The 25,855-nt window shown below is 38.4% G+C and overlaps 1 protein-coding gene across 19 annotated transcripts in view; it reads left to right on the top strand.

The window, feature by feature from the left end:
- Window positions 1-25,855, top strand: part of SOX5 (SRY-box transcription factor 5) — a 638,539-nt gene that overhangs the window by 362,281 nt on the left and 250,403 nt on the right. For 16 of the 19 annotated variants that reach the window (XM_050323666.1, XM_050323662.1, XM_050323669.1 and 13 more), the window contains one exon: window positions 17,754-17,985. In XM_050323666.1, the coding sequence (XP_050179623.1) occupies window positions 17,755-17,985 (231 nt within the window). In that variant the 5' untranslated portion in view covers window position 17,754. The remainder of the gene's footprint in view (window positions 1-17,753; window positions 17,986-25,855) is intronic. The other 3 variants (XM_050323679.1, XM_050323678.1, XM_050323673.1) reach the window with 1 other exon arrangement.

Below are 25,855 nucleotides of genomic sequence, written 5' to 3'. Positions count from 1 at the left end.
GCAAATGGGTATTATTACTGTCCCCCTTTACAGTCCTGGGAATTGAAGTACTGAGGAGTACAATGGCTCAGCTGTGCAATGCTTTTGCCTGGAGAGAAGAACTGACATTAAGTCACCCCACTGCAGTGAGAGGTTTGAATGGAGCAGGAGGAAAACTCAGTACCTGCATCCTCTTGAGCGTCTACAGCTCTCCACTTTGCTGTGTTCAGTTTGTGTTTGGTAGACAAGTTTACCACCTTGGAGGGACAGGAGGCAGAGTTGTAATTAATTCCTCCCTAATTGGCATAGCAGTAAGTAATTCTGCCTAATCCATTCCTTGCTGTGAGGATGAAGTAAAGCTCAACATTTGAATTGTGGAGAGGACAAGGGGAAGAGGGGGAGTAGGCAGTGAAAGATGGACATAGACAGACATTTCTTATGCCGTTGTAGCCTCATGTTGAAAAATACCTACATAGTTATTTTTCCCTCAGATTGCCTCTTGAGTTAATGAGGTGACATGCAAGAGAAATTGACAATTCATTTTTGAAAAAAATCACTAAATTTTCCTTTCCCCTTCTTGTCTTTCATTCAGTCCATGAGAGTCTCTGGAGTGTGAATTGTGAAGACACCAAATTGGAATTAATTTTGCTTTTTCATTTAACAGATTGTGTTACATTAACACCACACTATTGCCAAGCAGCAAACCTTTCCTTTCCTCAGATGTTAGCTACTAATACAGACTAAAGACTGCTGAAAGAATGGTTATACTGAAATGCTTTATTTAAGTTTATCCTCCCTTGTGGCTTGAACAGGCCCTGATTCTGCTAAGATGTATTCACAGGAGCAGGCTCACTCAGTTCGCTTTTATTGCTTTCTGGCAAGTAGGCTGGATTCTATTTCATATAACGTCGCCCAAGTTAGAATTTCAAAGCTCACTCAGTCCTCAGAGAGACCTTTGCAAGACTCTCTCCTGTATCTACACAGGCACTAAACACACTGAGGACACAATTGAATTAATCAGGACTACTCATGTACAGAAAATCAACCAAGATTCTGTTAAAGAGATGACAACTTTGATATCATGTTGTTCATTACCAGCCCAGGAATTGTTACTGCTCATGTAACTGGATTATTAAATTTTTTAGTGATGATAAATCTTGCTTCCAATATTAAGCATGCATTGAGTGTCTTGGTGTAGTTCTCCTGAAAAGAACTAGCTATAAATGACATCGCAGGATGTATTTTCTCTCCCTTAATTGTGTTTACAATTACACTTCTGAGTGTGTGTTTTAAATTTTCAGTCCTACAACTTTAGCCCAGGATCTGACAGTCAGGCTGAGTTCTCTAATGCTCTTGGCTGGTGACCAGCATTCAAATTCTGCAGGTCAAATTCTTCTCCTGAAGATACCTGCCCTTCTGCAAAATGGATGGATCCTGGAAGTAAGCTGCATAGATTCCAGGGAGGTTAAATCTGATTCTGCAAGTAGTATGTTATTCCATGGTATGAGACTTAGAACAAGATGCTGTTCAGTGGTCTGTGGAGTAGTTGGTTCTACAGGACTTTGGAAAGGAGTAGTAGTAGTGGAGAGGCCTCAAATCAGAAAATGAAGCAAACAAAAAGATGTACATGACTCTCAGTGCATCCCGTGCTCAGGACTGTACAGTGAGTAGGGTAGAGCAGTGACCCATTCATTGGCACCATCTCACTGAAGAAAATACAAGTCAGTTCCCTTCTTTTTTAGCAGATTTGTGTCTCATCTCTCTGTAAGAGACTATTCTATTTCAGGCTTGCTGCCCTTTGAACTGGAAATTTCATATACGTTATTTAAAAGATCCTGTGCTACAACTGTAAGACTCAATTATATGAATTTGAAAGAACCTGAACAAAACTATCTTTGAGGGATGGCTCTTCTTTCAGCTGTGGTACTGTTGCCTTTTTCCATCTTTTTGACTAATCCCAGTGTGTTTGGAACCATTAGGACTCAGGGTGGAGTTGCTGCTGATGGAGATCTTGTGAACCCAATAAGCAGTTGGTCCTCTTAAGTGTGAACAAAACTCTTTTACTCTGTGTGTGTGTATGTTAAAGATGATATGTGGTTGCATATATGTAGAACATATATGTAGAACTAGCCTGCATTTCAGTTTTTATAAAAAACAGAAATATACATCAGTGCTATTGGGAGTGCCATTCTCAAGAGTGAAAGGCTTCAGGTGCTTCTGTGTCATACAATTCACTGGCGTGGCATTTCACCTGTTGCAGGTTTTTTTACCTGTAGAACATTAAAAGAAAAAAACCCCAGTTATGTGCTTTGCAATCATACAGCCTTTTTGGGATAATGCATTTCTAAAAAATTTCCTTACCTGCCTGTGTCTTCCCTCTGTTAATTATTTCTTTCCTATAACTCTGATGTGCATGGCAGTACATGATCAAATGGTTGTCAGGCTTGCAGTTTACTGCTGTCATGTTTGGGTATCCTGATTGTTTTTTAAAATACGATTTTTCAAGTGTGTTTTGTCGCACTGAAGGTGGAAGATTTGTGACATCTATGGCTGCTGCAGTAAAGTTAACTCACAATTATTCATTAAGTTCAATGGAGTTAAAGTAGGAACTGTGAGAATGTTAGATATTGTACATAGTATTGCCTAAAATTCTCAAAATCATGTGTAGTGTATCATATTCAGCAATTCTAGAAAACAGTCATCAGAATTTTTGCATTAAGGCTGAACTGGATTTTGACAAGCAAAAAGGTCCTGCTCTGTTCCTGTGTGACGTGGACCTAAGGGTGGCATAGACTTGCAGCTCTCTCTTCACAAGTTCATTCCCACGAAGTGTGGAATGATCTTTTAAAATTTTTACTGTTGGATTTGTAAGTGTTGACTTCTAGTAGAAGAAAATCAGAAAACTGCAAAGGAGAAAATGATGTGTGTGTGTGTTTGTCATCTTGAGTTTGGCAGCACAAAACAATGTGTGCTTTATTAAGCACGGTTAAATGGGTCTAAATTAATTGTAGCTGCCACTATATGTGGGGAAGTATAGAATGTAAAATATAACATTAATAAGGATTGCTTGCCTGTTGGAGGACAACGAATTTTTTAACTGCCTGGAAAATGGAGTTGCTGGACAGGATTCACTTAACGAGGCTGCTGCCTGCCATGTAACTTCGCTGGGTTTAATAATGGCTGATTACACAGGTGGCAATAACAACAATGGTGGATTTTCTGAGAAATGCATTATTTTCACAGTGCCGCTGATGGAAGAAACGCTTAGTAGCAGCTGATAATTAATGATCAATTTGGAGATTATCACAAACAATTTACAAAGGTTGACTTTTCCTTTAGAAGTCCCTTTGGATAAACTGGATGGTAAATTACCTGCCTAAGGCTTTCACTTTACTTGTGCTAATAAGATGAAAATGAATGTGTTTGAAGAGCTCTGAACTGAACTTTTCAGACTGTCTGATAATCCATACAACTCTTCTTTAAACATCTTAAGTGAGTGAGCAAATAGAGACTATAATAAAATTGAAAACCGTCATGTGGGCACATGTTACCACCCGGTCTAAGTAATGGGGCATGACAAATAGGAGGCACTGCTGTAGAGTTCATATTTTCATTTTATGGCATACATTAAATATTTGATCACCAGCCAGCAGATAAAAAACAATTGGGCTAAGAGTATCATTTGCAAATAGAAGGGTAAGATTTAGACAGTCATAGTCTGAGCACGGGATGGAGAACTTCTATATCTTAATCCATACTTCAACATCTTCTCTTCACGTTGTGGTGTGCAGACCACTTAAAATCCTCTTCTCTGTTTTCTCAGACTGTAAAAAGTAGTTAGTAATCCATATTTACTTCAGAGGGGATTTTAATCCTTGTTTACTTCACAGAAGGGATATGTGAAGAGTAATTAGTATTTTCTAAGTGCTTTTAAGGATGAAAAGGGTAGTGCAAGTATAGAATGCTGTGTATTCAATTGTGTAAAAGAAAGAAGGGAAGTAGGATGAGGTTTGTAGAGTTCTGTAATTGCTTAGAGACATCGATGGGCCCCTAGTCAGATTTTCAGAGGTGTACAGGTATGTTAATATTTGAATTGTATTTTAAGGTCTCTTAACAGCAAGACAAACTCCATGTTTTTGGCACTTTAATTTAAACCTGGCTTATGCTTTATATCCGTGATGTGGAGTGGAGAGGCAGCAGAGGGAAAGGGGTAAGCAGCAGAGGCTGTAAAGGCCTGGTAACAGGTGCACTTTCTGATCTTCCCGCTCTAAAGCAAGGATGGAGATGAAGAGTGAGAGAAAATAGCACAGAAAAGTAAAAACCTTTGTACACCTGATGGGCTCTTCTACAAGGAGGGGTTTTGCAGACTCCTGAAAATGCCACCTAGGAATCCCAGAGTACAGCTGTATGCTTGGTCATGTTGTTTGAGTAGATCAGTAGAACCAGAAGTACGCTGTTGGTTAAAAATGTTCTCCTAGCATTAGTTTTATATTTTTGAGACTTCCTTTTGTGGTTGACACGTTTAAAACTTAAAATCTGGTACACTTGTGTGAGTCATTGAAAAAAAAGAGAGAAACTAAACAGAGGATATTTGCTTTTTTGGGAAATGAGGGGACAAGTGTCTCAATGAAAGAGTAATAAAGAAAGTACCCTTTCCGGGGAGTTCCATCTTTTTAGTATGCCTTTATAATTAATTATCCAGGGTGGAGGTTGGAAAGGGGCTGGTTTTAACTTTCCATCATTACCTACTGGGGAATTACCACCAGAGCTATGCATAATGGCAGAATCTGGAAATCAGAATGTGTGACTCACTGTCTGAATTTGGTGGTGATGTGCTGTGAAAAGATGGGTTAAAACTTTGGCTGTCCCTTGGGGGGCAGTACTGGGTAGTTCTGTAGGTAAACAAGATCCGAAGTGGCATCTGTCGTGGTTCATCTCTGAAATGGGTGTGACCATTAGTATTTTGTGATGAAGGTATGTGCAATTCCTTTAAAGTAGATGGAAGTTTTTTGGGTTTGTTTGTTTGGTTTGGGTTTTACTGTTGTTTTTGTTTGGGTTTTGTTTTTGTTTTGTTTTGGGTTTTTAGTAAATACTATTTAGTAAATAGTGCTTAATAATTGGAAATTACAGAGAAGAGGGTCCAATGAAACTGGACATTAATGAAAAGGACTGACATCCTCCTGCTAAATGCTGGGTTTAGGGGGTTTGTTTGTTTAGGAGTTGTTTGGTTTGGGGTTTTTTGTTTGTTTGTTTGCTTGGTTTCTTTGTTTTGTTTTGTTTTAATTTTTTTTTAATTATCACTGCCCAGAAAAGAAGTATGAATAGATTTTTACATAAATATTGTCATTAGGTTAAAAAACTCCCACATAATTAGGTTCTGTTGGCAGGCCCGTATGTAGAAACTTTACTTAGGTGTCGGACTTGATTGTTATGGAACCCTTTAAACTCAGAATATTCTGTGATTCTGTGAAACTTAGTTTTTCAGTTTCAAAATGCAGTAGCTGAATAGAGAACTTAATTTTTGCCCTCACTTATGTGTCAGTATGCAGAAAGCTGTTGGGTAAATTAATGATACAAGTCAGTAATGCAAACAGCGATCACCAATAGAATGTTTTCCTTAAGAAAGGAAAATCAGAGCTTGCAGAGTGTTTTATAAAGGCAGTTAAACATTCTTATCTCTTATTTAGAAACAGAAAAACTGGGAGCCAGAATAGTGCAATAAATTATGTGGGATCACATGGAGAGTTACCTGTCTTCTGAATTCTTAATGTTGTGTCTTGGTTTTGTAGTCCATGCTGAGGCAGGAAAGGTATTTGGCAGTAAACTACCTGGTCATAGTTTCAGTGTTTGTGCTTCTTCAGCAATCATCAGTGCCAGAGGCCACTGCTGTACATCAGAAATAAATTTCTGTGGTGTATTTCACTCAACCAATCCTTTATCCTGGTTTTCATTTGAACAGCTCTAGAGCTTGCCAGGTGACTACTTACCCAATGCAAAGCCATTTACTACCTTTTTCAAATAAAAAACCGGGACAGTAGACCTTTCTTGTTATGTTTGGTATTCACTTCAGGATGTTAACCTAATGTAATTTATCATCAGCCTGTGATATGGAGGTGTTTGTTAATGTAATGGTACAAATGAATCCATGATTTTTCTGTGTCCCAGTCTATTGTGGTCGTAATGATTCCTTATCAATCATTGACATGGAGTGATGAGGCATCCTCTGAAGTTCATTCCAAAAGCTCTTTCAGATACATCAGAATGCATTCTGTTCCCTTGACTATCTTTTTATAGAGATTCGTATTTGAATTGTTCTCAGTGCCAAATCCAAAAGAGTGGTGTATGTGTGGGGAACATAGAAGAAAAATAAAGAAGTGGGAAGTAAGAAAGTTTGGTTGTTCATTTTTGTTGAAGAGATAAGTTAATTTTCTAAGATGTTCTGCACCTACATCTCTTATGCCTGAAGGAATCCAAAGGAACCTCACTCTCTTCAGGGCCAGTGGTGGTGCCCTTTGAATGCCTCATTCTCCATTCAGTGGTCATTTTCCTTGTAATACTCATGACAGACGTTTTAGATCTGAACATCTGGATTCAGATTCACTTATAATATAATTAGGTGTATCCCCAGCAGGGAGAAGGTTTTTGATGGAAGAAAGCTATTATACCACTTGTTATGGAAATAGCAGCCAGGTTTACTTTACTGTAATGTATATTTATTTTTTTCAGAAGACTGTAGCTCTCATCTGAAGTTGGACTTCGATGGTAGTATGTGCCTTAGACTGCTAAATTGTTTTAATACATCTCAGTAAAAACAGTTCTAGGCAAGAGCATTTTAATGGTGATTTTTAAGTGTGTTTGAAGGCAGTGTGTGGACAGTGTGATGTAGAGGAAGAGTCAAATGTTTATTTGAAGATGTGTTTGAATGAATCTCCCTACATAAACTTGCCAGTGTTAAGAAAGAGGGGCTCTGCCCCTTTTAGATCACAAAGGCCTCTCAGTGGGGGATGGTTTTGGTAATGGAAAAAAACAAAAAAGGTTCCAGTATGTGGTGGAGGAGGTAAAATAAACAAACACAATGGATGATTGCTTCTCTCCATCAAGGCTTCTTTATCCTTGCAAGCTCAGTCAGTGGTCAGCATGTTGGACACCCCTCCCTGTTTTATCCATCCCTTTACTGTGTTCTTTGACAGCATTGGTTTATACAGCTGGGTCTTTGTGGAGCTGGATGGGACTGCTGTTGAACAACAGACAGGAAGGTAGACAAAGTACCTATGGAAGGTCCTCTGAGTTTTCCTGGAGCGAATGATACTGATTTCAGGGTTTTTCTCCTTTATACCCCACTGTGCCCCAATTCCCAGAAGTAGTACTTTTAAAGTAGACATCTTTTTTTTTTGTAATGCTGTTTCCATGCTTGCCACTGCAACCTTTCTAAAGTAAAATTTGAAACTCCTTATGGTTCTAAAGGTATGTTGTCTCTTTAGAATGGTCTCTCATTTTCAGATTTGTGAATTTGTTTCTGTGTTGCATGCCAATATGCATTTGTTTGTGCAAGGATATACATGTGTTACCTGACTATTAGCTGTGTTTTTCTTACCTAACAGCTCCAGCAGTATCTAGGGTCATTGTTTGTTGGGCTGGGTAATTATCACCTGGTTATGATTGTTCTTTCTCTTGCAACTTGACATGTATTTTTAGAATCAGATAAAGCAAAAAATCAGCTTTCATACATGAGGAAGCATGTTAGTGTGTGCAAGCAGCAGTTCTGAAGTGTTCAGTAACACTGTAAACTGACTATGGATGCTCTGGAATCAGAAAATTACAGGAGTGAAAGGGGCCTGTAGAAGACTACTGTGAGTGAAGGGATGTGTGTATGATGGGTGATTGCACCACACATTTGTTAATGTAGATTTTTAATTCTTATGCTTTTATGAATAAAAACTGGGAAAGCGGTACAACTGTCAGGAGACAAATGAAGAAGACTTCACAGTACAATATGCACAGTGAATGAGGGAGAGCCCTCACATCATACCATAAACTGTTCCTGTTTTATCCCTCATCCAGTCATCTGTTGGAACAGAGATGGCATGACTCTCTGGATAATCTGAAGTAGGAGACAGGAGTGCAAAACTGCCTGAACAGTTGAAAAAAGTTCATTTTCTCTTTTGGAATATCAGAATATCTGAGTAAAATTATTTTTATTTAAACAATTTTTGTTTTACTCTATTTGTATTTCAGAGTAATTTTCAGAGGCGGCAATTTTCACTACTTTCTGAAAGGCAACATCTGGGCTTCGGAACAATCTCTTTTCAGCTTTGAAAATTCTACCTCAAATTGCTTACACAATATAAATGTTCAAAATTTTTTGTGGCGTTGTTTTTTTAGCATAATGGAAAGGCAATAATGTATTTATTCCCTGTCATTTTATCTTCAAGTTCAGTTTGATTTTTCTTTCTTGGGCTCTCCAGGATTATTTGTTCCTGGGCCAAGAACGCACCTGTCATGTATAAACCCTCCAAAAAGGGAGGAGCACACGCATGCATGTGAACAAAAAAATAATGAGAATTCTGGGCAGCTGGAATTAACCTGTTGGAAAGGAAATGTTTACATCCATTAGAGACATTGCTCTGCTTAAGTGTATTTTTTTTTCATACCCATGCACAGACGCAGATGCAAAAACCATTTGACTGTGCCTGTAACGCTTGAAGGTGCATGTGGGTTCTTTGAGGCCCCAGTTCTGCTCCCACTAAAGTGATTTAGAGGCCCAATATTTCAGCAGTGCAAATTCATACTACCAGTGGATATGCATATGTACCTTATTAGCTTCATCAGTGTTACCAGGAAACCCACAGGATATGTATGGATATATGTGCTCATGTGTTTTCAGGGGGATTTTGCCTTTTTTTGTAAAGTGACAGGCATTGTGCAAGTGTGGCTGCGAGTGATGGTTGGAGCAAAAGTTTACGTAATAATGGTAGAATGATACTGTAAGTTCTGCAGACATCAGTGGGTATATGAAAATTATAAGTGCAAGTATATGTACATTTATTAGAAGCAAGCATACATGAGATATAAACTCAGATACAGGGAAATTGAGACGTGAAGTGGGGAAAATAAGAAACTTCTTTAAAATTTCCTCGTTTCTGGTTTGTTCGTGATTACACACAAACTCTGGTGAAGAAATGTTGCCTAAAAATATTTAAAATTCTGTTTGTTGAGTTTTAAATTTAAGTAAAGAAAGGGGAAAGGAGAAGAGGGCTTGAAGCTCAGTAGCTGTTTCTCTGGCACTCAACATTACTGAGCAATGGTGTGATGGAAGAGTGGGAAAAGCTGTGTCATTTTACTGAAATCTTGATCAAAAGAATGACTTCTCATGCTGAAATCTGGGTGTCTTTTGGAAGAGAATTCTTATTCTGAATGTTGATTCTACTGAAAATAATTCATCATTTAACAATGCTTGAAGAAAAATTTATGTCAGCTTGATGAGACAAAGACTGCGAATGACCAAGAATAAGCTCCCAAAACTGCAAAAGTTTTGGTATTAGCTAACTTTCCAGAATGAGCCCATGCTTCCTCAGATTTCCTTGTAATAAGTTAATCATTCATAATTGTCGTGATTTTAAAGCTTTTTCAGCTCCTTGCCTTCATTTCACTCAGTGTCAGTGGAAATTAGGTATGCACGTCTGTGTGTGATGTATGGATTCCTTGTAGCATGCAGCACAGCTCTCCCACTCAGCGTCTGGAGAATGACTGACTTCTTTTCCATAGTTTTCAAGTATTAGTTTGTACAGTGAATTTTTAAGGCCTGAAATCTCTAATTATTTGACTAGATCCTCTTTGTAGTTCGGCAAGCAGAAGAGTGATGATTACCTAATGTCACAGTGATTGAGATAGTGCTTTCAGCAGTAAGCAGTTGCTAGAACTTTACATGAAAATAAAAGCAAAACGCTGCTATTTTTGTGGTGACTTGAGAACAAATTTAAAATAATGGTAAAAAGAATAATAAAAAAGCAAGATGTATGAGGAGCTGAAGAGTGGGGGGAGGTATGTTTCTGATAGGTTGGGGGGTGGGGTAAAGGAAGCCAGAGTTAATTTGAGGATGCACTGGAAAATAAATGAGCTTGTGGATTTAATTCAAAATCATCCAAGCAGAGTCTTTTGCATGAAAGAAGCCAGTGATCAGGCTCAGTTTACTTGAAACATCAACAATGACTGCATCCTGCTGTTTCAGAGTTTGTGCTGATAGATGCTCATCGTCTTTGACACTGCACCATTACGGTTGTATGTTGCCTGTACCGTAACCAGATTTTCACTGTGTGCCTCTTCTGCTTTTAAGAAGTTCTCACAAAATCCAGGTTTAGAAGTCTGATTTCTTAGAATCATACTTTTCAGCAAGTAAAATCTCATCTTGTAGTTCCTGGTTTATAAACATACTATTGGATTTTTGGCTCTTTTAGTTGACAGACTAGTGAAAAACAAAAGGCGGATGGTTGACATGTACCAAACAAAAACAGCATGCAGGTTCTCATGCTAAAACTGATTTTGAATGTGTGTCTCTGGGTCAATTGCTAAATGCTCCTGCCTAGCAGACACTAATTACTGTACAAAACAGGGACAATAATGCAAAGTCCTGTGTGAGATCTACAGAGGAATTAGGTAATATTCTTTGCAGTAATGGAGTATAGTATCTTGATAAGGATTTCCTTCATTACCTTTCAAATTCTGTTTTTGTTGAAGGTTGGTCTGTTTCAGGCTACCGTATTTCACTAAACAACTTGGTCATGCACAATCTTTCCCAGTTCGCTGCTTCAAGAAGTCAGTGAAAAACTTTGTGTAAACACACGTTGGGAATGTTCAACGTGAACTTTTTTTCACTAAGATTTTTATCAGACTTGATTTTACAGTGGTTTTTCAGGCGTAAATTCCTTGAAAATGCAAGAAAATGGAGATAAAATTTTAGTTGAGAGGATAAAGTTTGTAGAAAGTGTTGGGGTTTTTTTGGTGGTTTTTTGGTGGGGTTTTTTTGCATTTTTGTAATAAAAAAGGAGTTTGTTAAAACCCCTTTGTTGAAAGACACTCGTACAACTGTATTGTTTGAGAGTTTCAAAATTTGTGAAAATGAAACCATTTACCACTGAAATTTTGAACAATACCTTTTCTCAAAAAGCAGTTTTCACAGTATGTGGAATATCAGGTTTATCGTCCAAGCTGCTGATACTATACTATACTTAAAAAATGCAAACTTTAAAAATAGATTTGGGATAGCATATTCCCTGCCCATTTTATCATTCAGAATTTTCTAAGCTGTAGGACTATCAGAAACTGTTAAAATTACCCCGTACAGGGAGAAAATCTGGAAAGCAAAAAGGGATAAGGTGAACTGGATGAAATGGAAATTATTGGATGGCCTTAACCATAGGATTACTTATGGCAGCTGAAATAATAGACAATTCCACAGAACCATTACACAGGTTATGCCGTAGTGGTCTGGGTTTGTATTAACAGAAGTGTCTCATTCACCAAGACCCTTTTTGAATAATGCGACTTATTTGTGGCATATATGCATTTTAAAAGATGGCTGATTGATATGATCTAAGAAAGTAGTAATTAACAGATTATTCCATCTCAGTGTGAGTGACAAATGAGAGCAAGTTTCATGCACAGTTTTTATTGATTAGCAGAGTAGAGAGTTTTGCTTCTTTTGTTAGTTTGTCCTTTTTTTTTTTTTTTTTTAATTGTAAAATTACTTCAGTGAAGAATTCCAAACCAGGCTGTAAATGACTCAAAGATATTGCCAAGAGAAGTCTGTTTTTAGTGGTATGTGTAGAAACAAGTCGGGCTTGCAGTTCCCAGTGGGACAGAGTGTGGGAGTCTGCCATCCTTACTCATGTTTAGTAATACCTTATTACACAAGTAATCCTGTCAAAATGAACAGAGTTGGGTTTTTTTAAAGGTACTAGTTATTCAGTGTACATAAATAATGAATTAATTTGGGACCAAAATGGAATGGAGACAGTCATTAGTGTTAACTGGCACCTCTTGCTTGGGCTGTGTGTAAGGAGAGATCATAGCTTCAGTAAACCTGGGAATATGAACTGTTTTATTAGTGCTAAATGTGATCAGAGATGAGGCAGATGCATTGCTGACATTTTGGATAAGCTTGTGTTTATGCATCTCTACGTGTGTGTATGTGTGCTTATACATCAGATGTATGTAGTATTGCTGCTGTCTGTAATCGTAATTATTTCCTGTGGAAAAGCAGTCTGCAGATTTCCAACGTGTACTGTAATTAGGGGGAAATATCCCTGCAGATCAGGAGGTGGTCAGATTGAATTCCACTGAAGTTCCTGGGACTGGTTTAGTATATAGCATTTGGTTTGGGCTTGGGCCGTATTAAAGAGCAAATTCCTGGTGCTGCTGCTGATCTGCTCCTCTTGCCCTCGTGTATCTCTTCAGAAGGCAGCTCTGTTTCCATCTCCAGCGTACGGGGCCGACTGATTTAAACTCTGCCCATGAGAAAGACTTAGTTTATGGCTGCCAGAGAAACTCAAGAGGTGAATATTTTCATGCCGATTCAGAAACTGGCTATGCGACTCCAGTCAGGCGCTGTCACGCCTGGTTAGGGTGAGAAAACAACAATGCCTCTCTTGATAAGGGGAAAAAAGAAAGTCTTGCACAGTCAAAATTTTGACATAACAATTTAAATCATCTCTCTACATCCTGTGGACTTGGAGCTGTCAAAAAGGCAAAGCCTGTGTTTGAATGGAAAAGCTTTTTATTTCTTTAAAAAGTGTACCAACTATAATTATCCATAACTATGCAGGCCTGTTTTAATGCTGTTTTATAATTACAGGTCTTAATGCTAGATTATACAAAGTCATTTATAAATAGTCAGAACAGAGGGACTTTGGGAGTTTTTAACCTGTGGATTGCTGTGGGTTGTGGCAGCTGACGAGATTTTGCCTGTGTATATATGGGGTGAGCTGTGTAATGATTGATGAATCCCTTAATTAACTCCCAACAAGTTAAGATTTATGGCCTCATATCTTCTTCTCCTGACACATCTGTGTTTGTCACTTTTGAAGACATGGATAAGCCACTTCTCCAAAAGCTTTTGTGGGTATCTGTTTCTGAGGTATTTTGCCTAATGTAACAAGATTAGAGTTTTATGACATAAAATTTATGAAATTTTATGACATGAACAATCGCATTGGGAGGGATGCTGGTTGTGTGCTAGAGGGCACTATCTGCTTGAATACTGGATACCACTTTAGATTTATTTTGGGTGTACAATCATGTATGAAATGAACCGAAACCAAGGAACAAATGGAAATGTAGTGGGGGACACTTAAATGAGTTTCTGTTAAAAAATAATAACAATAAAAACATAGAGCTGCAGAAAAGATCACTTTTGTGAGACACTGAATTCAAGGGAAGAAAAAAAAAACCAGCAAGCAAAATAGTCTTATTTAGTAGCCTGAAATTATTTGGATAGAACCAATACTTGTAGATGGCACAAGGAAACAATTCATGTGAAGGTAGTGTAGCTGTTATTCTCTCCAGTGGGAAAATCCAACCATGCTGAAGTCAGTCCAAAACCACTGAGATCAATACACACAGGGTATCAGTTTAAGCTTACAAAGAGTCTGTTATAAATTGAAGGAGAGTAAAGAAATACGTGGAGAAACTATTGTAACATGAATCACATAAAATATTTGTTAGATAAAAGTGAGTTAGAAGAGTGAGATTTTCCTTCCCTGAAAAAAACCAAATATTTTTGCTACCAAGAAAAGCATTTATTTAATGAAAATTTAACAAAAGGCTATTTTTTTCACTGCAATTTCTGCATGTTAAGAAGCCTTTCTGAAAACAGAAATAAGAGTCTCTTTACAGGAAACAGTGTCTTATTTGAATTCATCACCAGAACTAAGTCTTCAGTTCCATCCTAACCTCTGATAAAAATCAAGTGTGGGGATACATTTCGCAATTCCAATGTGTCTGCACAGTGGGCTGGGTACCGCCTGTGTCCCACTAGCGTCAGAACTTTGCAGATTTAGGTTGTCTAAAAAATGACTCCTTAGCTATTTTTATTCAGTAGAAATGATTAATGACAGTTCAAAATGCAACTCTTCTTGCAAGTCTTAAGTTGCAACAGATTTCATCTGCAGTGACACCCTTTTACATTCACACTCGGGTCCAACGTATTGCTACTTTTCTGAGTTACATCTTGAGGTTGTGTTGGGTTTTTTTAATCATACCTATAAGTTCATGTTTGAGAAAACTGTTGTTTCCTCTTCCATTTTAAAGCTTCATTCAGAGTGGTGTAATTGAAAACCATTCTGAGTTTAAACTAGTTTGGGGAAAAGATCTTGAAGTCATCCAAGTTGTAAACTGTTGTTTTACCACTGAGGCTAGATCCAGGATATTTGCAGTCCTTTGGTTAAGATGAGATAATTCCAGTACTTCATTAGGACTAGATCTGTGTAAAAGAGCTCAGTTTCAGATAATTTTGTTACTCAGAATTTATCTGTTTCCCTTTCCTTATTGTTTAGAATTGGAACTCGGATCTTAGATACAGAATTTGTGAAGACCTTGTATTAGCTCAGTAGGGTAATGAAGATAAATGAAAAGAACAGAATTCAAGGGTACGTGGTGTGGGAGCATTTCAGATTCAGAAAATGGACCAATAAACCTGCAGAAATGATGAAAGACTATCTGTGAATGAAGTTCCCTTGTATCATGTTTCCTACTTGTGAACCTATCAGGAGTTTGACCCTTTGCTACTATAGTCTTTGATAGTTACTGTCCTTTTGGAAGACATTTCCAGAAGTAGATACAGATTTATTAATTTATTTGTTTAAATATTCCAGGCTTTTATGGAAATTTCACAGATAGAGAGTAAGAAATTTCTGTGAAACTCTTGAGGTTTGTCCAACTCATGTTGACCATGGATAGAGTGCATCCATTTCTTTGAGTGTCCTGGTCACTTGGAAGACTAATGCAGATTAGAGCCTCAATTTTGCTGCCTTAGCCATTTTAGCAAGTTGTTAGCCTCCTGGGATGGTGATGGCACGTGGTTTGTTCTTTAAACTGCATCTTCTAGAAGCAAAGGAAGAAGTTTCTTCTCTTAGCGTCACTTTAGTTTGACCTACAAACCAACCTGTAGGTTTTTGGTTTAGATTAGAAGCATGATGATCTCTGTTATTCTGAGTGCATGGAGCTGGACGCCTCTATTGCCTTCCTTGCTTGTGTTTATAAATTCCCTGCAGAAAACGATTTCATCCCTGTTGGGTACAGTGACAAGCCGAAGACGATGATCTGCAGCTTTCTAGCTGAACCACAGTAGATAAAACTATGTATTTACTTAGCAGGTTAACAGAAGAGCTGTATTATTCCTGTGTGATAGTCAAACTCTCCTCACGAAGCAATGTGGCAGAATTCTGGGTTAACATCAATAGGAGTTTTTAACACAGTTTGAGTATATAGTATATAACCCAAATCATCAATACAAAGCAAGGCATCCTCTCTCTATAATTTATTGCCAGAGTGAATTGCAGCGGAGGCTTTTGTAGATGGTTTGCAATATTTTCAGTCATCTTATTGAATATAAATGTTCTAAAGTATAGAACATTACTGTGGAATAATTGACTAATGATTTTGTGTCCCTCCCTTTTTGTTTGCCAAAATTGAGACAACTGCTTAGTGCTGATTTTCAGAAAGAGAGGTTTTGTAAAAACCCTGGTTCTATTAGGGCAGCGTTGAAATGAGTAACCGAAAAACTTAAAATCAATAGCAAATATTTATCTCGGTGAGTTACAATACAGAATATGAATAATTCACGTTAACTTCAGAAGGGAGTTGTATGGTTTCTGCAGAAGAAGAGCTTGAGATCTGTCACGTCAAACATAGCTGTAAAATGCTGAATTCAGTGGGCTAGTAGAAAACTGATCTCTGTCTTTATGCATATGCTTTGCTGCAGACACGTAGGTGGGAAAGCCTAGAAGACAGAATTCAGGTAGGATGTATGAAGTGTTAGTCTGTTGGACTAAGTCAAACATTAATAGAAAATACAGATTGCTTCTCTAAGCACAGGCAATAGGTGGTGTTCAGAACAGGCAGTGTGCAGCTGAGTATAGGTTCTGGTAGAGATTTTTTGTCTGAGTTTTTGGTGGTGGTGGAGGGCTTTCTTGGCTGTGATTTTTTTTTTTTTTTTAATATAACCTAACTTGGCTTGGGAGGCAAAGCTCAAAATGAGATCATTAGAAACAAAATAAGTCCTAACAAAGGGCTGTTTAAAGTCGCTGTTTGTTTTCAGACCCAGTTGACTGCTGCTAAGAACCGTTCCGTGCTCAATATGCCAAATCGTATGGACATGCTCCACCTCACAGCAGCCCCACACATGGTTCAAGAGGCTGCTGGGCTTTTGAAATGCAGTCCTTTAACTGTGAAGTGGAAAATCAAAATGGGGTAATTAGAATCATAAATAGGAGATTTTTGAGGAGGAGCGTTATTCCTTCAGCCCATTTTCCCAACTTTTACGTACAATAGTTTTCGGTTTCCTTGTTCGTAACTTTCTTTTTTTTTTTTAATGAAACATTTCTCTAGCTTGCTTGCTTTTCTTCTTTTGACTGTGCCTGTAGGAGTTCTTATTTCTCATTCCACTCTTTCTTACAGATGCCCCTGCTTAGCACAGGGGTGAATTATGCCATCCATGCACACACCCTGATTTTCATGAATAGTGTTGCTGTAATTAATCCCAGAAGTCATCTGTGTTTTAGTACTTCACTGCACCCCTCTATTTTGAAGACCAAACTGGAAGAATTCTGGGTTCAAATTGTCCCTATAAGATTTTCAGTAGTGCTTGGTTTGGATGAAACCTAGATTTTCCAATGACATAAGCTTCTTTCAGTCTTTCTGAAAGTTGAAGATATACACATTGCTGTAAGAATGGTGTTATCAGACAATCTAAAAAAATTCAGAATATGGGTCTGAATTTTAAGTCAAGGTTCGTGTGTGATTTTTACAGTGTGTACTCTGTGTACCTTCCTTGTGTATCCTTTTTAAATATAAATGTAAATTACATTTACGCGTATTTAAGATACACGTAAGAAGATTTGATAGGGTATTTTCATTCAGTTAGTACACCCCTGAATCTGTGTTGTCAAAAAGCTTACATTATTAATGCTCAAATGTTTAATTGCTTAACTATACCAGATCCACAAACCTGGAAAGATTCTTACAACATGACTATAACACTCTGTTGTTCACATGGGTGAAGTTTTATAAACACAGACAGTTTGGCTTACTAGCAAGTTGCTTTATTGTATTGTATTTTATTTTACTTTTTTTTTTTATCAGTTATGGTTGATAATGACATGCAGATGATTATTCCTTAAAAGCTAAGTTGACAATAGCTTGTATCGGGAGACATTCTATCTTCTTACAGTCTCTTGCAAATGCAAAACCAGATGGGTATTTTTTTAAAGGAATTGCATTTCATTATGCAGTCTTAGGTGAATTTTCATGTTTAAGAAGCCAGAATACAAGAGAGTGCTATATTAGTGTATTATTCTCACAACAAACAAGCCACTGTTCTGTTGCTACCTGCTTGGCCATTGTTCCCAATTGTGTATGCTTTGCAGTGGTATTTGGATGGTTTCCTGCTCTCTGCCAGCACAAAAAAGGCATTTCTGTTACAATGGCCCCTAACCACACAATGACGGCATTAAGGATTTATTTGGAGGTTTCATTATTTTCTCCTCTTTTGTTCCTTCCAGGATGTCTTCCAAGCGACCAGCCTCTCCGTATGGGGAAGCAGATGGAGAGGTAGCCATGGTGACAAGCAGACAGAAAGTGGGAGAAGAGGAGAGTGACGGGCTCCCAGCCTTTCACCTTCCCTTGCATGTGAGTTTTCCCAACAAGCCTCACTCTGAGGAATTTCAGCCAGTTTCTCTGCTGACGCAAGAGAACTGTGGCCATAGGACTCCCACTTCTCAGCACAACACAATGGTAGGTTTGCTAATGGTCTATTGTGCTTACATCCATTCTTTGAATTCTGCCTCTACAGTAGTTTGGCATCCAGATCTGTACTTTACGGAGTATACAATGCACAGTTACACGTACAGAACACGCTACAATACTGTGAAAGCCTTGACCTAGCTGGGCTGCCTTTACCCTCCACTACAAATGCTAAATCACTTGCAGTGCAGACTTCTCCTCACCTTTGCCTGATGGCATTTAGGGCGCTAAAATTTGTTAGCTGCAGTGATGTGAATTTGAAGTGTATGTGTTCAGCAAACAGTAAAATGGTTTTGGAACGCTCTAAGTGAGAGTCACGTTTGGCATGGTGTCTGAAATATCACCCCAGTGCCAAGTTTATGCAGTGGTAAAGCACGGGAGTCTGTATAAAGGGTAAAAAAGAAACTTTGAATTTTGATGGTTTTAAAAATTCACATCTGTTGTGTAATTCACATGCCACAGATACATACAAGAAAATTTCCTGTACTTACAGAATTAAATCAGTATACTACTTTTGCACTTAAGAATTTCCACCTTTTTGTGCACTCTAGAAATGACACTGAGCACTTAATTCCTTACATTTAACAGCTCACTGGAAGTCCAAAACTGGCTGTATCTAAAAGGAGACAAAAAGAACAAAAAGCCATGCCGTGTTCCTCACTGGTATCGTAGTGCCACTATTGTAATGTGGGCCCTTCAGGGGGAGTACTGTGATACATTTTTAGGAAGGTTGAAAGGTGCAGGGAGAGGCAGTGGAACCCCAGAACTGAGGCACCTCGACAAAGCTGTCTATTGTGAACATGCTCACACAGCTCTTGCCTGTTTACAAATTGACTGTAACTTTTCTGTTAGTCCCCCACTTTGCCAAGGGCACTGACAATTTCACTTTAAGTGAAGATAATGAATGGACCTGCATATTTGAAGGCTTTTAAAAAGGCATTGCAAAATAGGTGATAGTGTATTCTCATAAAAGCCTGCAACAGCTCCATAGTGGTATTTAAGCCCTTACAGCTCATTATGCATATGTAATAAGCCCTAAGTAAAAAGCCTTAGGGATTATTATTTCTCATAGGACCAAGTCACTGGATATTCACTGAAGCTGCTCTCCTAGACAAAATAACTCACTGATCCTGATCCATTTTTCTTCCTTTTTTTGGCTAATGCTTAAGTTCAAACAGTGGGTTGGAATATTTAATTTTACTTTGTGTTATTGTAACTTTACATGAAGAAAGAACAGCATTGGAGAAATTACTCATGGGCAGACATGTCATTATCTTTTTCGAGCTTGTTTACTTCCCATCCTTTATCTTATGTTTTATGGAGATGGAATTCATTAATACACAGTTCCAGCCAGTGGGATGTTGGGGTATGTAACTGGTCTGTGAGCTTTGCTGTATTTTGGCCTATTTTAAGGGAATGTGTTGAAGATAAGAAGTAGTTTCTGACAACATGTAAGTAATAGATAAAATTGTAATGGCACCAGCAGTGTAGAATCGGATCCTAATGAAATAAAAACCTACTGTTTTCTAAGGAAGTCAGCAGAAGTATTTTAACTACACCTCACTGAAACACTTAGCTGCACTTTAATTGATCTTAACTAACTTTTTAATTAATTTATAGTTTTTAAGACCAAGAAGTTTAGCTGAGCATCTAGTGTGACTTCCTGCTATGAAGGCTGTATTTAGTGTGGTGTCAAAACAGTGTGTTCTGACTCTTAGTAATACAAGATACTGAATCACTGTGTGTTTTAGGTAGTTTTGCTGTAGCAGTGACATACTGTAGGCTTATCTGAGGCAGTTTTTGGGGGGTTATAAGGGACTACTTTTGTCTTCATACATATTTAAGAAAATTGCCAGTTTGTATGAATGTGACATTTTGCCAGTGTCTCTCTTTTAGTGAGTAGTGTCTTGTGAAAATCATCACCCAGGCAGGTCAGAAAGGATGTAACCTATGTGTCTCCAGAAAGAAGGAAGTGATCACTGTAAATAAGGTATACACAAAATATAAATAATCACACCCTCTGCTGTTGTGGTGTGTAGTTATAAGGAAGTAACTGAATAACCTCTGGATGGCTTCAATTTGTGTGATTAGCAGTTATGAAAATCGTTCCCAAAGGGTATTCACTTTGTTAGCGTTGCAGAGGTCATTTTTATACTGTTTGAATTGACATTCTTTGTATCTTGTAAGTGTCTGGGAAGCAAATCCGGGTTTATGCACATGTGCACACACCACCACAGAGTGCAGTCCAATACAGTTTTATTGATAAAGCTCAAGCAGCGTCCTTCACACTTCTTAATAGCTTGTCAGCTGCACTGCTGCACCTTCTGACTGAGCCAGCAAGTGACTATGGAGTTCTTATTTTGCAGCCACATGGCTGTCTTTGGCAGGGTACACCTTTACGGATCTCTCCAGTGTCACATGAGAAGGTTTCAGAGGTGCAGGCAGTCTGAAATCGTGTAGTGCATCACTCTGCTGCCCCTGTCTAAACCTTGCTGCTTTGTGCGTGATTGTCAGCTAAGACTCTTCTCCGGAGGGATTCTTAGGTAGTCATGGTATAGATCCAGAAAGGTCTTGCTCTGTTAGCTACTTGTACAACACCCATTTAGGTTTAGGGAACAGTCTCAGCAGAAGAAAGCCACAGCCAAGGGATTTGGAAAAGGTATGGAATTACAAAGCTTTGTCGTATCTTTATTGCTCTTGTCACCAAAGCCGTGCCGGCCGCCTCATGTTCTGACTCTCGGCAATGAGTCCTGAACGGACAGTTGGGAAAAGAATTTCAACCTTGAGAATCAATTACTTGGCCTCACTTTTCTAGGTGCTAATTGATCCTGGTTCATAGGTTACTTCCAGCTGTGCTTCCTTTTACAAGTCCTGCCAGCCTGGAACATTCTAGGATCCTTAAGGTACAGGGCTGATTGCAGCACAGTTACAACTGAATGGTTTACCCAACTTAGACTTTTGAAAATTGACTCTGTTGCACTTTACCAAGTTACAACAACTGCCAACTCAGGCATCTCAGAATACTGAGTAAATGTTTACAAAAGGAGGACAAAATTCCTGGAAAGAAATCTTACAGCCTAACCAAAATTTGCAAAAAATCTGCAAAGCCCATCTTCCTGTCAGGATGAACAGGGTATTTCTGAGGATGCTGAAACTGCAGCCAGTGTACTGGGCACAGTCAGTGCCAGTGAAACTGCAGTTAGTGTACTGGGCACAAACTGAAACACAGGAAAGTCCCTCTGAACATCAGGAAATGCTTTTTGTTGTGGGGGTGACTGAGCATAAGAACACGTTGTCCAGGGAGGTTGTGTAGTCTCGCCCCTTAGAGATATTGAGATGCCATCTGAACATGGTCCAGGGCACCTGACTCTTGGTGGCCCTGCTTGAGCTGGGGGATTGGACCAGATGTCCTCTGGAGATTCCTACCAGCCTCAACCAAGGCAGAGGCAATTCTGTCCCAATCTGCCTTCCTCTTGGTAGAAGAAACCGGATACTTACTTAAGTAGGAAAACTGTTTTGCTGATAAGAAAAGAAATTTATCAGACTTAAAACCAAAGGCTCAGTACAAAATACAAGACAAATCATTTGACCTAGAATGTATCTGAGAGTCCCCTTAGGATGTTCATAGCAGACCATAAGCTTAGTAGGGAAAAACACTTGAGGATTACAGTATCAATCAGTAGCTCTTTTGAAGAAACCTGTTAAGGCTGCAGAAGGTTTATTTTATTTCTGTTTATTTGACTTACCATTTTGCTTGTGCCACCTCTCAAGACTACTCGTCTCACCAGTGGTGTCTGTGTGCTAATTTCTGAAAATATGAGATGTCAAGGCTGAAAATACTGATTAAAGTAGACCACGGGCATGGTATGCTCAAATCCCACTGTTCTTTTTAACTATAGAATATCAGTAAAATGCTGGATAAGATTTAAAAAAACAAAACCAAAAAACCCCAACCAAAACAAAAAAAGGAGGTACTGATCCAACTGTTACAGTGTAATTTTGTCACTGCCCAGTTGTTGCAAACTGTGTGACTGCACTGCTAGCCCACTATTTGTCCTGCACTTTCAGTGGGATTTATTATTAATTTTCAGCAGTGCTTTAAATTGATAGGAAATACAACCATGCACTGTTAAGTAGCCTTGTTGCTTCACACTAAAAGATGTTGCATTTCTGTGGTGAGTGAAGTTATTCCTCCATAACTTGGGAATAATATTAAGAAAGCTTGGTCATATTAAGGATAACAATATTAGTGGTCTCCTGATGTAGTGCTTCATGCTTTTCCTACACTTGTCCAAAATAAAAGGGTCTTTAATGCTGAACTGAAATTCTCTTATCACATCCATCCTGGCCTGTGCTTCACCTGTTGGTCTGGAGTTTGTCAGCATATGAATAGTAATGGATCAGAACAACAAGCGGCTGGAGCACTTAGCTACTATTCAGAACTTCCGAAGAGAATGGAAATCTGAATGCATATAGCTTTTTAAGAAGTCAAATAGGACTCTAATTATACTGAGCTAAAGAATGCCTATTAAAAAAAAAAACACACAGTGGTTTTAGAGAAATTTTAATTTCCAGTGTACCTTTGTGCATCAAGCTTAGGATAAGTTATTGTGATGATACAATGCACAGTGTTGTGAACACCAGTGCCGTTACTGTGCCAGCTCTAATAATGAGAATTTCATTGTTTGGGGAGAGCAGTCTCCTACACTCTAGACAAAAGTGTAATTACTTTTGAACGATGTGGAATGTGCTCAGTTTAATAGCACAGAGAATAGATTCACAAAGATTCAGATAAAGCTAGCTTGGAAGCCATATGTGCAATGTGGCAGTATGAAATTGTTAGCAGGCACCATAATTACAGCACACACACACACTCACACACAATTTCACAGTTTAAACTATAAACTGTTGTTTTTGTAAGAGTTAGATAGGCTTATCTGAACAGGACTAGTTCAAGTAAAACAAAGCAGAAATGGTGGTAAGTTTGCATTTGTCTGATGTTCTTTCCTTCCTCTCTTAATGGTAAATTGATATTTATAAGATGATGAAATTGACATTGTTACAAACATTGCATTATAAATGTCATCACAAAAGTAGCACTTGAAAGCAGTTTCCACATATCTAATTTCTGGCTTGTATCAGAGTTTGATCTTTACACTTGCACCATTTCAGAGAATAACTCTCTGGGCTATTAGGAAAGGGAACAAATAAAAAAGAATCAATCAGGACCTATCAAACAGATGTACAAGTTGCCTACTTCACTGTTTAGTCCAGAGCCTAGAAAACTTTCTGCAGTCCTTGAGAACCTGTTGTGGTGGAGCCAGAAAAAGGTTTGATAACTCATGTATCTGCCTGACAAGTATCTTCCATTTAAGTTATGATAACCTGCCTGTCCTCCTTGTCACGATCTGTATTCTCACAACTCTCCAATCCTGCCCCATTTATATAAATCATGCTTATAGTACTTAGCAATTAACTTGCAAGCTACTTGATGTGCAGGTCCTGTATACAGCACATAAACAAACAAAAAAAAGGTGTTTTCATTCTTCAGGTGAGGCAGTGATGGAAACCACAGTACAATTCAGGAGCAGGATGCTAGTTTATGGAAGTTCCCTTGGTTTATTTGACCACTCTCTTAATACAGTAAGTTTTGGTTACTTTTGGCCATGGAGAAGCAGAGTGGATGTATCATTCCAGCTGAAGTCAACAGGCAGAAAGACTGGAAGTTTGAGGTGACCTGTTGGCGCTATGATCAGATTCTGAAAGGTCCAGAGGTTGGTTAGGGAACAATAAATAAGTAATTACGTGAGAAATCATTGTTTTATGTTTAGGGTTTGGGTTTTTTTTGTTTTATTTTTGTTATTTTATTTTATTTCCCCAAGCAGGAGGCTTAGAACTACATTTTAAACCCATGAATTAACAAATCAAGTCCAGACTTAGAATATATAAATGGCCTGGAATACAGGGTGCAGATGACTAGTTTTTAAAGGCCATGAAGAGAAATGGAAACAGCAGTTGTTTGTTTTTGCTGAAGATCATCTTACTGTGAAGCAGTCACGTTTTTAATGCATTCATTTGAATGCAGTTAAGCAGAAAATAATCAACAGAAAAGTAAACACCTTTGTTTTATGGAAGTGCTGGGAACTGTATGTATCCATTGTTTGCAAGTGATTATGTACCTAGGAATCAATTCATTGACTTCATACTGGAAAATATCTTCATTTAATCTTCTTGCATAAATACTAGTAACATTTAATTCAAGTGAATAGCAGAAAAATTCCACAGAAAAAAAGAGATAGGTAGAACAGTAAGGCCCACAGTCGGTAGGAATATTCGAACCAGATGGTCCTTCTTACGATGAAGAGAAAAGAACTATAAAGTGCCCTATCAAAAAACTATGTAAGCCATAAAAACAGAAAACTTGGTCATCTTTCTAAGCAAAGTAATCTGCCAAAGGACTTCCAGAGTGGACACAGGGATTTCATTCCAAATGAAACCAGTAAGTAAGTAGCCTTTAGTAAGTCACTCAGTTTGGGCTTACACGCACTTTCTGAGGTAATTTCACTGAAGACTCTACATTTTTACTGAAAAAAAGTGCATTGGCATGAACTCTGCTAGGTCAGCCTAGTGCTCTGAACATGTTTCGTGGCTAGGGAGACCAGCAGCGTGCCTGCAGCAGGACATTGCAACCAGAACCCAGAAGATCAGGACAAGGATGTCTGCCAGAGGGAGGCAGGAGATACCACAGATTTGAAACAAAATTTTGAAGCTACCAATCTGAGGAGCACTGATGAAGACTAACTAGGATGTGGAGAAAGCCCCTTTAGGACCGCATGACCAGCTTACAGCAGTGATGTAGAGACTACATTTAAGTGTTCCTACTTCTTGATGCAGCATTTGTTTTTGACAGTCAGTCCCTATGTGTGACATAACATAGGTAGGATCTATGGTATCTCCATTCTATCAGAACTCAGACAGTAGCAATAGACTTTATATGGTTTCTGCAGTCACGATCTGTCACCTGTGGCACTCTGCCCAAATTTATTCTGAAATGCTGCCTTTCTTTGGTGATAGTGAATCTTTACGGTGGTGTGGTAGACAGAAACTCTGCTGCCAGTTAAATGCCCAGATCTCCGTTGTCCTGGAAAGAGAAGGCCACAAAAATGTAGTTTTAAGTTTTCATGCTTTTCCTTTCAAACAGTGATTTTATCTCCTTGGGCCACTGTTGAGAAGTTTTTGGCCTTGGGCTGTCAGTGTAAGTATCATCAGAATAGAGAGCAGCATACTGGGCTTTCATACTCTTATATGACACGTGCCTCAAGGCATGGTTTGTGGGAATCAAAGTTGATTATGTCTTGCTTCTTATGTAGCACAAACTTCTGCTTTTGCACACCACCTTGGCTCATTTTTGTTTCAGTAGGTGCTCATTCATTTTAGAACTTCCAGAACAGTTTCCCCATGTGCTTTCTCTTTGCTCTACACAATATCCATATCCACTCTGAGAAGCTGGTGTGGCTTTCTCCTTTTGGTTTTTTTTTCCCCCCCTGCAGGTGAGAGTTTTTCTCTATTTCCAGCCTCATAGGAGCCAATATTACACTGTCACTTTTTTCTGCTTGCAGTCACCTTCTGAAAACCTTTTTCTGCCTTGCTCATTTTCTTCCTCTACTTGTAGTCATATTTAACTTAGTCATTTTTATTATTTAATCCATTCTAAAGCCTTTTAGTAAATAGCTCATATGAAGACATTTCACGGTAAAAATAAGTATTGTGCTATTTGCTTGGACAGAATGTCAATAAACTAGGGGATGGTTGTTTTTTGATATGCAGCTCTACTTTCAGTAGAGGTATACCAAAACTGAAA

This window comes from Myiozetetes cayanensis, unplaced genomic scaffold (assembly GCF_022539395.1).
Source record: "Myiozetetes cayanensis isolate MyiCay16 unplaced genomic scaffold, myiCay2020 scf3, whole genome shotgun sequence".
In the NCBI taxonomy this organism is placed as follows: domain Eukaryota; kingdom Metazoa; phylum Chordata; class Aves; order Passeriformes; family Tyrannidae; genus Myiozetetes; species Myiozetetes cayanensis.
Note: the sequence above shows the minus strand (reverse complement) of the source record. Positions and strands in the feature narration are given on the sequence as shown.